We start from the raw sequence: 14,706 nt of genomic DNA on the forward strand, positions 1-14,706 counted from the left end.
TTTTTTCCCCCTTTTAAGATAATCTCTATTTATGCCAGGGAAGTTTCATTACATAAAATCAATTCTCCTGTAACCCTCTTCAGCTGCCATTATAAGAACACTGGTGCTTGTTACACCAGATTATATTCTCCATTCTCCAGAGCAGAGCAGCAGATTTGCAGAACACAATATTTTTCTGCTTTGCTGTCAAAGGGCACAGACCCCTTAAGGGCAGTTGTCCTGCTTCACTTGCTAAAACTCCAAGCGCTTCCAAGCCCCTGCATCAGTGCGATTGACATCAGCGCTGAAATTTCATTATCATCATGTCCACAGCCACAGTGAAATGAAATAACCACATCTCTCTCTTCTCTTCAGAAATTAGCTGTTGGAGACATTAGATCTTGCAGCCATTCTGAACAAGCAATTCAAGCAGCTAAAGGCCAGAAACATCAACCCAGTAGGGACAAGAAAATGAGTCAAGACAGCATTGTTTCTGTGCATCCTCCTTCACACCCCTCTGCTTATCTTTCAAGACTCACTTAAATCAAAATAAGGCAATTGCAGCTTTTCCCCCCCTGCTTTCTTTCTCCAAATTGTCAGAATGCATTTCAAAAGATTTCTGATGGTTCCAAAAATACCACAAAAAGGGAAGTGTGACTCACAATGCCCTCTTGAACTCTCTGCCTAAACTGGTTGGAGAATCATCTACAAGCTGAGAAGCGACAGGAAAAGGGCTGGCCTTAGTCTGGGTGTAAAGAAGAGACTACAACTAATCAAGTTTTCTCTAAGGTGAAGGTGGGAGCAGCTACACACCTCCCAGCAGCTACAAACAGCATTAAAAATGACAAATGGAAAAGCAGCAGCACAGAGGAGCCTGCACAGGGTCTGTCATTGCTGGTGATTCTGTTTCTCTGGAGGCTGCACAGAGCAGCATTAATTCACACTCAAAATTTTGTCTGCAACAGATGCACCACGTGAAATACACTGAAATAAAACTCTAGGCTTATATCCATGCAACATCTGTACTTGAATTCAGAGCAGGGTATCAACAAGACTCCATCTGCCCCTGCACAATGCCAGACCTGAGCTCCCTCTGTGTTTCACTGACTGCTCAGCAGTGGCTGCACCCATGGAGCTGTGCTCAAGCTTATGCAATGCTGCTGAGAGCACAGTGCTGCCCAGCACAGCGGTGAGACTTTTGATTCAGAGGTGGCCCATGTCCAGCCTGTTAGGTCATGTCCTGCTCTGCATAATCTGCTGGTTTACCATGCCCTGCAAAGAAAAAAAGCATAATAGCCTCTAGAAATGGCTGTATCCCTGACAAATTGCAGGGGAAAATACATGTTCTTAACTGAGCAAATAAGAGATCTCTAAAAGGACTCTTTGGGATTAGTTCTTTATTGCACTCATGAGACAAGCCCATGCTTTATGGTCAGAACTAGTGTGAGATGAAGGAGAAGCGCCGGAAGTAAGCAATGCCTGGTGAAGTATTCCACCTTCAGAAGAAATGAGTTGCTCAGCAAAAGAACCAACACAACAATAAAGCAGCAGAGTCCTGAATGCAGGAAGAACTTACTCCTGGTTTGCCTCAGAACTACTCTCCATCCTGGCAATGCTGCTGTCCATTGCATCACATGAAAGGATATTCTTACTCTGCTGTAGAGAAGTGTATTAGCTAGAATAATATGGGACAGGAGATCTGCTGATTCTAAGGCCTGTGTTGCCAGAAACTCTCTTTGATTCTACAACCTGAGAGCAGTTTGCAGCAGAGCAGAGCAGAGCAGAGAACACTACATGAGTGTTCTCAGTGCAGGAAGACACACTCCTTGTTGGCACAACAAAGCCCACACTGAGTTACAGTGTGCTTGAAGTGCTCAAGGAATAGTCTGGAACTCCAGAGCCTGCTCTGATACAGATTTTATCTGCAGACCTTGACCAAGTCAGCACTGGACTCTGAACTGCTTACTCTTCTCATTATGCTGCCTTTGTCAAGATAGTGTGGGGATCTCCCACCTTCTGCTACAGCCTGCTCTCCAGACTTCAGCTTGTGGATTGCATCAGCTGCTTTCCACTGGCAGGATGAGTCAGAGACAGAAAGAGAAAGAACACCCAGAAAATAAGTGACACAAGTCTGCACAATCAGAGAAAGTCTTGGAAGGAAACTGTGTGGTGCTCCCTGCTTGAATAGAGGTGAATGAACTGACAACCACCTTTGTGCATGCTGGACATGAACTTCTATGAACTTACCTCCCTCAACTTTCCAAATAGTCAAGTAGAGCAGCTGCTTAGCACCCTGTGCCTGGATTTCAGTGTTGTCTCCATATGCCAAAACAGAAGGATAAAATCAGCTCAGCCCAAAGGCCTTTCTCTGAACCATAGAATACACTGAGTTGGAATGGACCTCTAGAGGTCATCTTGTCCAACTCCCCTGCAGTAGGCAGGGACATCCCCAACTAGAGCAGGTTGCTCAGAGCCACATCAAGCCTGACCCTGAATGTCTCCAGGGATGGGGCCTCTGTCACTTCCCTGGGCAACCTGTTCCAGTGTTCCACAACCATCACAGTCAAGAACTTCTTAAAGTCCAATCTAAATCTGCCCTGCTCTAGATTCAAACCACTGCTCCTTGTCCTATCACTACAGGACTTTGTAAAAAGTCCCTCCCCAGCTTTCTTGTAGACTCCCTCTAGTTATTGGAAGACTGCTCTAAGGCCTCCCTGGAGCCTTCTCTTCTCCAGGCTGAACAACCCCAGCTCCCTCAGCCTATCCCCATAGCAGAGGTGTATCAGGCCCCCAGTCATCTTTGCGGCCTCCTCTGGACCCACTCTATCATATCCATGTCCTTCCTGTGTTGAAGGACCCAGAGCTGCACACAGCACTCCAGGTGAGGTCTCACTAGAGCAGAGCAGAGGGGCAGAATCACCTCTCTCCATCTGCTGGCCACACATTTTTTCGATGCAGCCCAGAGTGTGAATCACTTTGCAGCAGAACAAATCCCTTTGCCACACAGCTTTAAGGGGCATGTAAAGGGGAGGCTGGGAACCTGGGGACCCAGAGTCAGCTGCTGAAATCTAGGTGCAGCGAATATCCCTCCCATACGCAGCTCCTCCTGCAATGAGTCATAACTCCCAGGAAATACACATTGTACTAACCATGGCACTTTTCTGCAGAGATTACTGTAAAAGCAGTCAAGATGAAGACAGCCAAACAGCTCGGGATAAAAGTCTTGCAGGGCTGCCTGTCAGGTGCAGCTGCGACAGCTCTGAAGGCCGTTTCAAAGGCAGCTATTTCTGTCCCAAAGTTAAACTCTTTACAATGCAGGCTTTTCCCCTCGCTTGTCCTAGCAAGAAGAGTATTTTTAGAACAGTTTTGGGGGTATGTGCTGCAGCACTCATCTCTAATGATTATTTTCATCACTAATAACAAATTTTAACAGGCACAATGAGACTTACACAAATGTAAGGATGGGATTGAAAGAGCCCCTGGGAACGAGGGGAACTTCAGCAGTGCCCAAGGGTGAATGATCAGGCTGAGTTGAATTACTTTTCCTTCACTAGAGAATGTGTCTTATTGTCATTAGAGACTGTGCAATAAAATCCATTATTATGCTTTTTGTGTCACTCTTAAGTCAGGAAAGGAATGGAATTAAGTATTTAAAGAGCTAGATGGTCCTGAGGAATGGAGTAACAGATATGGGATGAATTTTATATTCAAGACCATACAACTAGGATCTGATAAGATTGTTCCTATTAGTTCAAAGCTCATCAGTTTGAAAAGATAGAGGGAAAAGAAGTATCAAGATGATTATGAGCCATGAAACCCCTCTGAAAAGATGCAAATGCCACCTTATAAAGTTGCACAGTGAAAAAGGTTTCTCCTGCCATAGCCATGACAAAGACAAGTCCTGCAGAAGACCAAGGCCCTTGTCCTGAAAGGGACTCTCCTCACCAGGAATTGAGAGTTCAGTGAGAGTCCAAAGGATTAAACAAATCCCCAAAACTTAACTGCACTTAGTATGCAACTTTGCCTGCTTCACCTCCCTCCTAACAGGAATTTGTCTCCTGCAGCTTACTACATCATACCAAACAGCAGACTTTAGAGGTGCTTCACTCAAGATGCTATGGGAAAACATACCAAGGGATATTTTCTCATGCTCTTCCCATTGTAATTTCAGCCTGAGATCTGAGCTAGGAAAGGTTTATCTGCAAACAGATATTGTTAGCATAATGAAGTGACAAATGTGGAGACAACTGTATCTGCTAAAGTAAAAAGGAAATAAAGTAAAAGAAGAATTTGTAATGAAGGAGTGTTCAGGGGATGCTGAAAAACTTCAATCATCTCCATGAAATCTGGAGCAGGTCAGTGTCAGTTCAGGTTTCTCTGGTTACTCAGGAAGTTCATAGATTCACAGAATGGTTTGGGTTGGAAGGGACCTTGAAGATCATCTAGTTCCAACCCCACTACCATGGGCAGGGACACCTTCCACTAGACTAAGTTGCTCAAGGCCTCATCCAACCCGGCCTTGAATACCTCCAGGGAGAGGGAATCCTCCCTGGGAGACCTGTTCCAGTGTCATGATATCCATCTCTTTCCATTGGCTTTATAAGATTAAGATTCACAAAGATTCAGAGAATCACACATTGCACTAGGTTGGAAGGGACCCTCAAAGGTCATCTGGTCTAACCTTCCTGCAGTCAGCAGGGACACCTCCAAGTAGATCAGGCTGCTCAGAGCTCCATCAAATTTGACCTTGAATGTCCTCAGGGATGAGGCCTCCATCACCTCTCTTGGCCAGCTAAAACTGAGAAGTGAATCTTTCTCTGACCTTCAGAAGCACTGACAGGATCAACATTTTTAGCTGCTTTTACCTTGCTTTTTCAGTGACTCCCATTTGCTGGTGAACATCAATAAATTCCATGAGTTGCTTTTGTAGCACACTTTCTTTTCCTTCAACTTGCTTAATAAAATCATGCTGCAGAAGACTGGATACCGTTGGACGCTTCTCATAATCTTTAGTCAAGCACCTGTGCTGGCAAAAGAGGGATAGGATCACTGAGGGGTCACTGTTAGCTGTGGAAATGCCTGCTGCAGTTCATCTCTCTCATGCCTCCATGACAAACACATCCAAGATATGTTACAAGTAACAACTACACACCTTCCATAGCCAGCTACAGTGGTCTCTGCTGTTACTCACTTGTTAATGAAGTCATTGAATTCAGGTGACCACAGTTCAGGCTGCTGTAGGGTTGGAGGAGGATTCCTGCAAAGGTCAGTGTGATGATAAGTTAATAAGCTACTCACTTCACAGAGACAATGTGTGAAGGTAGGCTGAGTAATGAGTTTTAGAAGGCCACTGACAAAAGATATTGATTTCTGCTGACAAAAGGAGCATGGGTAGATGACAGAATGCCTCACTGGTTCTTCTGTTTTACATAACTAACAAGGAAAAATAGCACAGAGATGATCTACCAAGCATAACTAAAAATCACTATGATTTTTTTCAATCAAATCAATAAAGGGAAATGAAACTAACAAGCCATTAATCACTAATCACTTGTAATGGCAAGCTTCTCCTTTCGAGCCTGAAACAATTTACTTCCTTAGGAGAATTTTTTAAGAGAAATGCTGCTTTCCCCAGAAGAACCACATTAACCAACTGGCTGAGCAAAGTGTCAGAAGGAAGGAGCTCTTGATTAACTATTCCTCATTCATCAGAAGATAATCAGAAGTCAGGTGAAGCTCCAAATACAGACCTATTGTAAATAAACACTACTGCTTTCTTTGATGTGGTTAGAGCTGGTTATTCTAGGCGCTCAATTGGTTCAAATTGTTCTAGCAGTCTTCTTCCATTCAAATAGAGGTGTCACTTGCACTAAGCCCAGCCATGAAGGCAAAGGAATGACTTATAGACAAGGTGCCTTTCCTCACAACTGATTAATAGTTACTCTATCACTGTCAAGTTTTCCTCAGTGGAATGGAAGGCTCTCGGTCTACTATTTGCTCCAGGGTTGAAAGATGCCAGGATCTGTAAAGGTATCAGCCAGATGTGGCTTTGAAGGCCCAGCTGAAATGACTGACTACCCCAGTTTGTAACTGCTTTTTCCACAGCAAGTAGAGGTGGGAAGAGCATTTGTACTCTGCCTCAGCACCAAAGTTTCTTAAACCTGAAGGTAATTTAACCTAATTCAGGTGACTCAGCTAGAAAGGACTTGAGGCACTCATGTATCTCAATTGGCACTGCTCCCCCTGACAGAATGAAATCCACAAATGGCTGTATGATCATCCTCTACAGACTTTGGGATTGATGTTCTTTGAAACACCCTAAGTAGCACTTTGGGAACTTTTATCTCCAGCTTCAAAGAAAGCAGGAAAAGAAGTTGCTATTTGCACTGGCCAAGGACAGGAACAGTGGAACAGCCAGGAGCAGCACATGCTAATGAAAAGTGGCAGCCTAAATGGATGCAAGTGGTGGAGCAATAATCTTCTTCAAAGGACATGAGACAACTCTTGAGGACAGGTATAGGGCCTGATCACCACGGTGGCTCTCCTAAGCCATTCTTTGTAACCCAATACATGTGACTCAGCTAAGTCCTGTGCTCATGTATATTGGGCAGCGCTCCACTCATGGCTTTTGCTCAGTTGTAGCCACAGTCAGCTCTGAACTTCTCAGTGTGCTCCCATGGTTGAAGCAGAGCCTGCAGAAAATACAAAGTATTCCTAACCTCCTCCTAGTACAAAAAATACAAAGAAACTCCACAAATTTATACAATCCAAGCTTGAAGAAAGTAGCAGTCAAGGGAAAAAATCAGTCTAACCTAGCTAGAAATAAACACATCAAGATATTACCTGGGTATTTTGAAGAGTGCCCTCATAGGGTGCAAATCAGCAAGGGGTGGATCTCCATCTCCCAGCTCTATTGCAGTAATACCCAGGGACCACGCATCACATCTGGCATCATAGGAGCTGTCTAGCTGCTGCTCACAGGCAATCACCTGTTGGAGAAAAGGACTGGGATTGTCATTGGATGGTCAAATGTCCACACTCAAGAGCACACCCACAGCTGGGGGAACCTTTTGCAGGATGCAGGCACTAGGTGAAATAAACAGACTTGCATACATTTGGCAAGCTAAAGCATCCTATTGCTGGAAAACCATCATGTTTGATCTGGAGAAAGCAGGTGTCCACCAGCACCAGGTTCACTGACCAGATCTTCACTGGTCTGACAACAAGGTGCAAATTGGGTTTTTGTCAGCTGAAGGTGGTACACTGCATGCCACAGCTTAAGCAAGCAGAAGGAAACTCAGCACCCCTAAATCTCTTTTCTGTGGATTATGCTTGCAAAACAACTAACAGAGCCATACTGCACTCTCTGTGAAGTGAAACGAGCAGGAACACAGAAGTTGAGGTCACTGTTTCCTACCGGGTCCTTACTGAGCCAAATCAGCCAATTTCAAGAGCAAGCTAATTTCTCAACAATGTGTTTGCTGCTGGGTTACAGCAAATCTATTTCAGTTCAGCTCATCCACAAGGCTGGGTGAATTTAGAATTTTTCATCCTGTTAGCTACAGGTCCAAACCAATGTGCATGCTGGTAGCTACAGGCCTAGGCCAAGGTGTATAAATAGAGTATGTTTACCAAAATACACTCCAGGCTACAAACAGAGGAGTTCAGTGCTACAAATAGATGTATACAATGTATTTGTGTGTGCACAAATAGCACAAGCACACAGGCTTATTTACAATGAACTATTTCTCCTGCCTCAGCATTAAAATGCTTCAATTTCAGGTTGGAGAAATCTCCAAAGATCCACAGGACATCTTATAAATGAATAATAATCTCTTCCATATGTTGCTGTTAGCTGTATCAAAAGCTTTCTGGGTATAAAATCTGTAATGCATCACAGTACTACCTCCTCCCATCCATGGGGAGATGAGGTATCTGTATTTCAGAGCTTGGGTGGCTGGAAAGGATCAATGGTGGAACCTTCTACTCTTCAACATCTTAGTAAGCAATGCAACATCTTGCTCTCTGCCTCTAACCTTGCCAATTCAAAAATAAACCTCATTTTACCTTCATCCTTGCAAAAAGGTTGTAAACACTTTCTATTGAGACAGGTTGGACTCAATGATCTTTGAGGTCTCTTCCAACCTTAGTGCTACTGAATACTGATACTGAACTGGCTTCCCGACTTTCAGCTTTAAGTCAAGACAACCAGATTTCTTGGGCTTATATGCCATGCCCACTCATACAACATGGCACAGACAGGAGGATTTCTTCCCTTGGTGGAAGGAAGAGTTCTTTAATCCTTTGAAGCACCTGCCTCCCACTGCCATTAAGCAGGAGAGCCATGCCATCAAGCTATGGACTGAGAGACTGTGGGCTGGATGCTTCACAAGGAAAGTTGCCAGCAACTGGTGACAGCTCATGAATTCTAAAGGAGAGTCCTAACACACCAATGTAAACCCAATCCTAGAACAGGACAATCAGGAAAAGAGAGCAAGGAGATGTTTGAGACTTTAGCAGGTTGCTTGTCACTACACAGTCCATGACTTGCTTCTGAATCAGACCTACATGATACTCCCACACAGACACTATTTGCCCTATGCAGACTGCAGGTCAGGAGATAGACATAACCAAAACTTAAAGACTTTGTGAAAAATAGGCTTACTGAATTAAAAGATCTTTGCATAAGCCCTTTTAGAATTCAAGAGCAGAAAAAACAAGCCAAAAGGACACTGCTGTTTCAATCAGCGAAAGGACCAGTGGTCAAGAAGACAGAGAAAGGAAGAGCAGCAAAGCAGAATGCAGCAGCTCGAATACCAGCAAGAAAATGTCTTGACCCATGAATCTAACCTCTGGAGCCATCCAGAACGGGGTGCCCACCGAGGTGTTGCGCCGGAGACGAGTGCTGGTCAGCTGGGCAGACACACCTGGAAGAACGAAGGGAAGCTGTAATCAGAGCAGCTGCTGTGTCCAGCCAGGACAGCCATCCTCCTCCTGGCACGCTACGGCATCCTCTGCAGGTGAATCTCAAATACATCTTCCCATTTCTCTAGAAAGAGAGGCCAGGCTTCAAAGGCATTCGGTGCTGCAGCTGAGGTTCTCTGCTTCCTTTGTTTCCAGTGACTTCAGCAGGACTGAGATTTAGTCCCAAATGAGCATTTTGTTAATAACCTGACTCTATCTATTTGGACTGGCTAATTACAGTTCTTCTATAGCCTGTTTCAGGAGAGAGGTAAAGCACTTTAAGGGGAAAATTAAGGTACTGCACCTTCTACATATCCTTTCTTTCTCTTAATGCTCAGTACTGACCCTAGACCTCTGTTTCATTATTTGAATATTTCAGGTCAAGCACCACAAAAGTTACTTCTTCTCATCCCTTAGCTGCCCTGCCATAAAAAAAGAAATAACAAAACAGTAAAATCTCAAAAAATTCTTACAAAACCTGAAGTCTCTCCATGCTCAAAGCACATTCTCAAGGCAACATCAAATGCCTGCAAATCAGCTTTGCAATATGAGCTGTAGTTTTAGGAATTAACTGTTTCAGGCCAAGAGCTGAAAAGTGGACTCTGAACTCTCAAGATTCCTTCTGGGTTTAGATGAAGCCATTGAAACATTAAGAATTTGAGTGGGCTGAAGCTGCTCTGACCACTCTGCCATCAATTTGCTTCTGTACAAACCAAGGGGGGATTGCTTGGAAATCTCTCTAGTGTGCACCAAGGGGAGAGTACAACACATGGAGAAAAACAGCTCCTCAGATAGCATGTCCTGTCCTATCATGGATTTCAGTAAAGACCAGCTGTGAGGTACACCAGAGGCATATTCTGAAGGGTCAACATCATGGACAGCAAGAAAGGTGCTGAGTTCTACTCTTTTTCTAACCTCAGTCTGCTTGACACTGAAGCTCACTTCTTTTGCCTTCACACACACAACCTGCTCCTCTTTAAAAAGAGTAAAAAGACTCAGTTTCACTCTGTCAGTGCCATTTCAGTGTTCTGAAATACTTGTAGCTCCAGTGAGCACCACTGGTCACTTTCAACTCTGTATTGGCTGGTTTGAACATGCTTGACCTTATCTCCTTGAAAACACTGCCTATGGCTCATAACAGGAGCAATTCACATTAACTGCCCTGTGGAGATACTAACTAAACCTGTGTCTATAGAAAAATTAATTGGTTTGGGGCTTTTTTGAGTGGTGGTCAAGATATCATAGAGATCTTGATCTGTTTGTTTTCACCCTGAAGCTGTGTTCAGCTCTGATTCACAAAATATCTGCATTTGTCCCTTACAGGAATGTATGGAACTGAAGAAATGTGTAGAAGTGCTGAAATCATAGAATAGCTCAGGTTGGAAGGAACCTCTGAGATTGTGGGCAGGGAAGCCTCTCGATTAGACTCAGCTGCTCAAGACCTCATCCAGCCTGGCCTTGAACATCTCCAGGGAGGGGGCATCCATGATGTCCCTAGGCAACCTATTCCATTGTCTCACCACTCTTGTACTGAAGAACTTCTTCATAAGATCTGGTCTAAGCCTATTCTCCCTCAGATTCAGACAATTCCCCCTTAATGTATGGCACTGCTGAAAATAAAGCAGCAAGAAAGATCCTGCCTCTTCCTTTGAGACTAAGAACCATTGCTTTTGCAGCTACAATCTCCTTCAGGCTTGAGAAACTTGAATCTCTTCTCTGTGCCTGCAGAGAGTTCAACACACAGTGACTGCATCATGGAAAGCAGGACATCATGAGCATTAGCACAAAGTCCATCAATCCTGCTTCACCTCAGCTAAGTGGGAGCTTTGTTTTTGCTGCCTCAAGGAGTTGTCTGAGGTCCAGCTTCCGGCTCACAGTGTCTGTGGCTGTGCCTAACCCTAGCAAAACAGGTCATTCAGAATGCAAGGAGTGAGCACACATCACCACAGGTTGGCTGCACTGATGCCAACAGACATCATTATGTGACCCTTGGTTTTGGAGGGGGAGGAGGCTCCTCTGCTCTCTCCCTTTCTGCCTGTTGTGGGAGATCCCTGAGCTAAGCGACTTGTATGCAGTCTCGGACTAGGAGGTAGGATTCAGATCTGCAGGCAAAGGAAGGCACTGACTAATTTTTTTATTGCTTTAATTCCAAGTGTCGGATGTTATAAATAATCATAACTTTCTGCAGAGATAAGGAACCTGAGATCAAAAGCACATTAATGTTCACCATCTTCTCTGCCAACGCACTGCTGGGGTTTTTTTTTTCCCTTTGAACTGCAATTATTAAATAAACTGAAGCTTTTTTTTTCCCTCCTTCTTTCCCCTCCCTTCCCCTCCCCCCCCCTTCCTTTTTTTCTTTTCTTTTTACTTCAGTAAAAAGCTGATTTAATTGGAACTGTTCACCACTACTTTCCTAATGCTTCTTGGGGGGGGGAGGGTGGGTGGGTGTGTTGTGTTTGTTTGTTTCATCTTTTTGCTTTTAGCAGTAAAGTGGCATCTCAGATTATGGAGTGCAGGCCTTATGGCAAACGATATTTCCTTGGGCTTTTTCTGTCTAGAGAGGAAAGAGGATGTAACTCCACACTTAGTAACATTTCTTCCAGCATTTCAGTAACCAGTCAAGCATATAGCTGGGCAGCTTTTATTTTAACTTGCATGTTTTCCTAACAAAAAGATCTTGCTCCTTCCCCTTTACTACTGCTTTCTTGCAAAATTACTCTGATATTCCCTTTCTCTGATATTCCCTTACTCTGATATTCCCTTAAGAAAACCTAAAAACATGACAATGACTGGTGGCTTATTACACAGAAATTGCACATCTTATGGGAGTGAAGAGCTTAACAAGTAAGTGCACTGAGAGTAGCAGTGCACACCATACCCCGAGGAAAATATTGTTGTAGATGGAAAAGGGATTTCTATTCTCTTTTAGTTTAGCAACAACACCTGGAAATTAGCAGGCTTTGATATCATGAGTATTATTCAAGCTTTTCCTTGCAAAAACTGGCATGTTGGAACTATACCAGAAGCAAAGCCACCAACTTAGGAGAGAAAGAGAAAGAAAGAGAGAGGAAGAGGAAGAGGAAGAGGAAGAGGAAGAGGAAGAGGAAGAGGAAGAGGAAGAGGAAGAGGAAGAGGAAGAGGAAGAGGAAGAGGAAGAGGAAGAGGAAGAGGAAGAGGAAGAGGAAGAGGAAGAGGAAGAGGAAGAGGGAAAGAGAGAGAGAGAGAGAAAGAGAAAGAGAAAGAAAGAGAAAGAGAAAGAGAAAGAGAAAGAGAAAGAGAAAGAGAAAGAGAAAGAGAAAGAGAAAGAAAGAGAAAGAGAAAGAGAAAGAGAAAGAGAAAGAGAAAGAGAAAGAGAAAAGAGAAAGAGAAAGAGGAAAGAGAAAGAGAAAGAGAAAGAGAAAGAGAAAGAGAAAGAGAAAGAGAAAGAGAAAGAGAAAGAGAAAGAGAGGAGAAAGGGAGAAGAGGAGATTTATAGAGAAAAGATAAAAGAAAATGAAAGAAAGAGAGTGCAGAATGAGCTCCCAGTTATTAGTAAAGATTCACCTTACAGTAGTGCCCATCCAAGCAGATACTGTTCTGCCCTAACTTGTGAGGTTGCAGAACATGGTTTTATGGCTATGTCCTGTGACAGAAGTTTGCACATCTGACTGGTTGATGCTGCTGGGGGAATGGTGAGCGAATTCTGCTGAAGTCACACTCCTCATGCAGCAGGGAGGCTGCATTGCCAGCCTACCAGCCACGGTATTCACACACAAAGCTAGCCCAGAGGGCTTTCATTCCAGCTATCACACCGCCTCTGGCTACCTCTTCCATAACCCTTCTTCATTTGTGCCTTCAGTGTTCACTTCCCTTCCAAAGCATCCTCTTTGTGATCATCTCTAAGGACCCACAACTCACCCATTCCTCAAGCTTGTCTCTGGAGCAAAACCTGTTCACACTCTTAACCTTGCAAGTCCAAACAGGCTGAAATGCTTTGAATTATTTCCCCACATCTTTTTAATCTCTGGGAGGAACAGATGTAAACCAGCAGGAGACTGGCCAGAAAGGTGTGTCAGTGTACCCTTGCTTCCCCTAGGCTGTAACTGATTGCACCCTTTCTCCATGGCCTCCAGGAGAGCCGGTGACCACAGGCTGCCCTCCACCTCCTGACAGTTCCTGGAGCACGAGGCAAATGATTCTAATCAAATCTCACACTCTGGGGTTTCAGCTGGTTTCCTGAAAGGGATGCACAGGAACATTTGTTTTCTTGATGCACAATTGACCAGATGTATTTAACTGGGAGAATTGCTCTGCTCTGGAGCCTGGGGCATTTGAGCAGTTACCCACAATCTGGTGAGGAAAGTTCTCCTTCTCAGATGCTTTCTTTCTTACATATTAAATTTCAAACTGACCGCCACTTTGGAGACCCAAAAATGGTTTTTTCCCCCTGTATGACCGGGAAAACCTTGAGGGGCTTTTCTCCCTGTAGTATGATGTAGTTTTCCTGTTAAGATTGTCTGAGTTCCTGCAACATCCATGCTGATGGGACAGAATATTTAAAATAGCAAAGGACTGGAACCCTTCAGTGCAAACTGAGTTCAGCTTCCAGGAGAAAATGGATAGGTTCTCGTATACACAGGTGAGACCAGAGGGTTCCTAATAACCTCAAGAGATGATTATTTTGTGATCAAGAGGAAGCCTTTGCTGGTCAGAAAGGGATAGAATAGAATAGAATAGAATAGAATAGAATAGAATAGAATAGACCAGACCAGAATAGACCAGACCAGAAGAGACCAGACCAGAAGAGACCTTCAAGGTCATTGAGTCCAACCTATTATCCAACACCATCTAATCAACTAAACTATGGCACCAAGCACCCCATCCAGTCTCTTCCTAAACACCTCCAGTGATGGTGACTCCACCACCTCCCTGGGCAGCACATCCCAATGGCCAATCACTCTTTCTATGACGAACTTCTTCCTAACATCCAGCCTAAACCTCCCCTGGTGCAGCTTGAGACTATGTCCTCTTGTTCTGGTGCTGGTTGCCCTGGGAGAGGAGAACAACCCCCACCTGGCTACAACCTCCCTTCAGGTCATTGTAGACAGGAATAAAGTCTCCCCTGAGCCTCCTCTTCTCCAGGCTAAGAAACCCCAGCTCCCTCAGCCTCTCTTCACAGGGCTGTGCTCCAACCCCTGACCAGCTTTGTTGCCCTTCTCTGGACTTGTTCCAGCAAGTCAACATCTTTCCTAAACTGAGGGGCCCAGAACTGGACACAGGACTCAAGGTGTGGTCTAACCAGTGCTGAGTACAGGGGCAGAATGACTTCCCTGCTCTTGCTGGCCACACTATTCCTGATACAAGCCAGGATGCCATTGGCCATTTTGGCCACCTGGGCACACTGCTGGCTCATGTTCAGCCTACTATCAACCAGTACCCCCAGGCCCCTTTCTGCCTGGCTGCTCTCCAGCCACTCTGACCCCAGCCTGTAGTGCTGCATGGGGTTGGTGTGGCCAATGTCACTTCCTGCACCTCTGGCACAGGACAACAGCTTTCTGTGTCAAGCTTCTTTAATGCTTAAGCCATTGGTGACATCTTTATGTGAATTAGCAGAAGAAAATATTTGCAACCCCAAGTGAACAGCTTATCCTGGATACAGAATTTGGCCACATTATTCAATTTTTTTCCCCCAAACTGGACAGCACAAAGGTTTTCATTCACAAAGGGACCACAAAACAAGCTTTAAAGGCCTAAGCCTTTGACAAAGAATTAAACATTCAACAA

The 14,706-nt window shown here is 44.4% G+C and overlaps 1 protein-coding gene across 10 annotated transcripts in view; it reads right to left on the reverse strand.

Annotated features, from left to right (window-relative positions):
- MYO3A (myosin IIIA) overlaps positions 1-14,706 on the reverse strand; it is a 116,543-nt gene that overhangs the window by 49,844 nt on the left and 51,993 nt on the right. For 9 of the 10 annotated variants that reach the window (XM_068146102.1, XM_068146100.1, XM_068146106.1 and 6 more), the window contains 4 exons: positions 8,830-8,906; positions 6,823-6,968; positions 5,171-5,236; positions 4,845-5,000 (listed from right to left, as the gene is read on the reverse strand). In XM_068146102.1, coding sequence (XP_068002203.1) covers positions 4,845-5,000; positions 5,171-5,236; positions 6,823-6,968; positions 8,830-8,906 — 445 coding nt within the window. Of the gene's footprint in view, positions 1-4,844; positions 5,001-5,170; positions 5,237-6,822; positions 6,969-8,829; positions 8,907-9,416; positions 9,458-14,706 lie in introns of those variants that run through there. The other variant, XM_068146108.1, reaches the window with a different exon arrangement.

The sequence above is a fragment of the Melanerpes formicivorus genome, unplaced genomic scaffold (assembly GCF_026170545.1).
Source record: "Melanerpes formicivorus ecotype bairdi unplaced genomic scaffold, bMelFor1.0.p_v2 SCAF_13, whole genome shotgun sequence".
Lineage (NCBI taxonomy): Eukaryota > Metazoa > Chordata > Aves > Piciformes > Picidae > Melanerpes > Melanerpes formicivorus.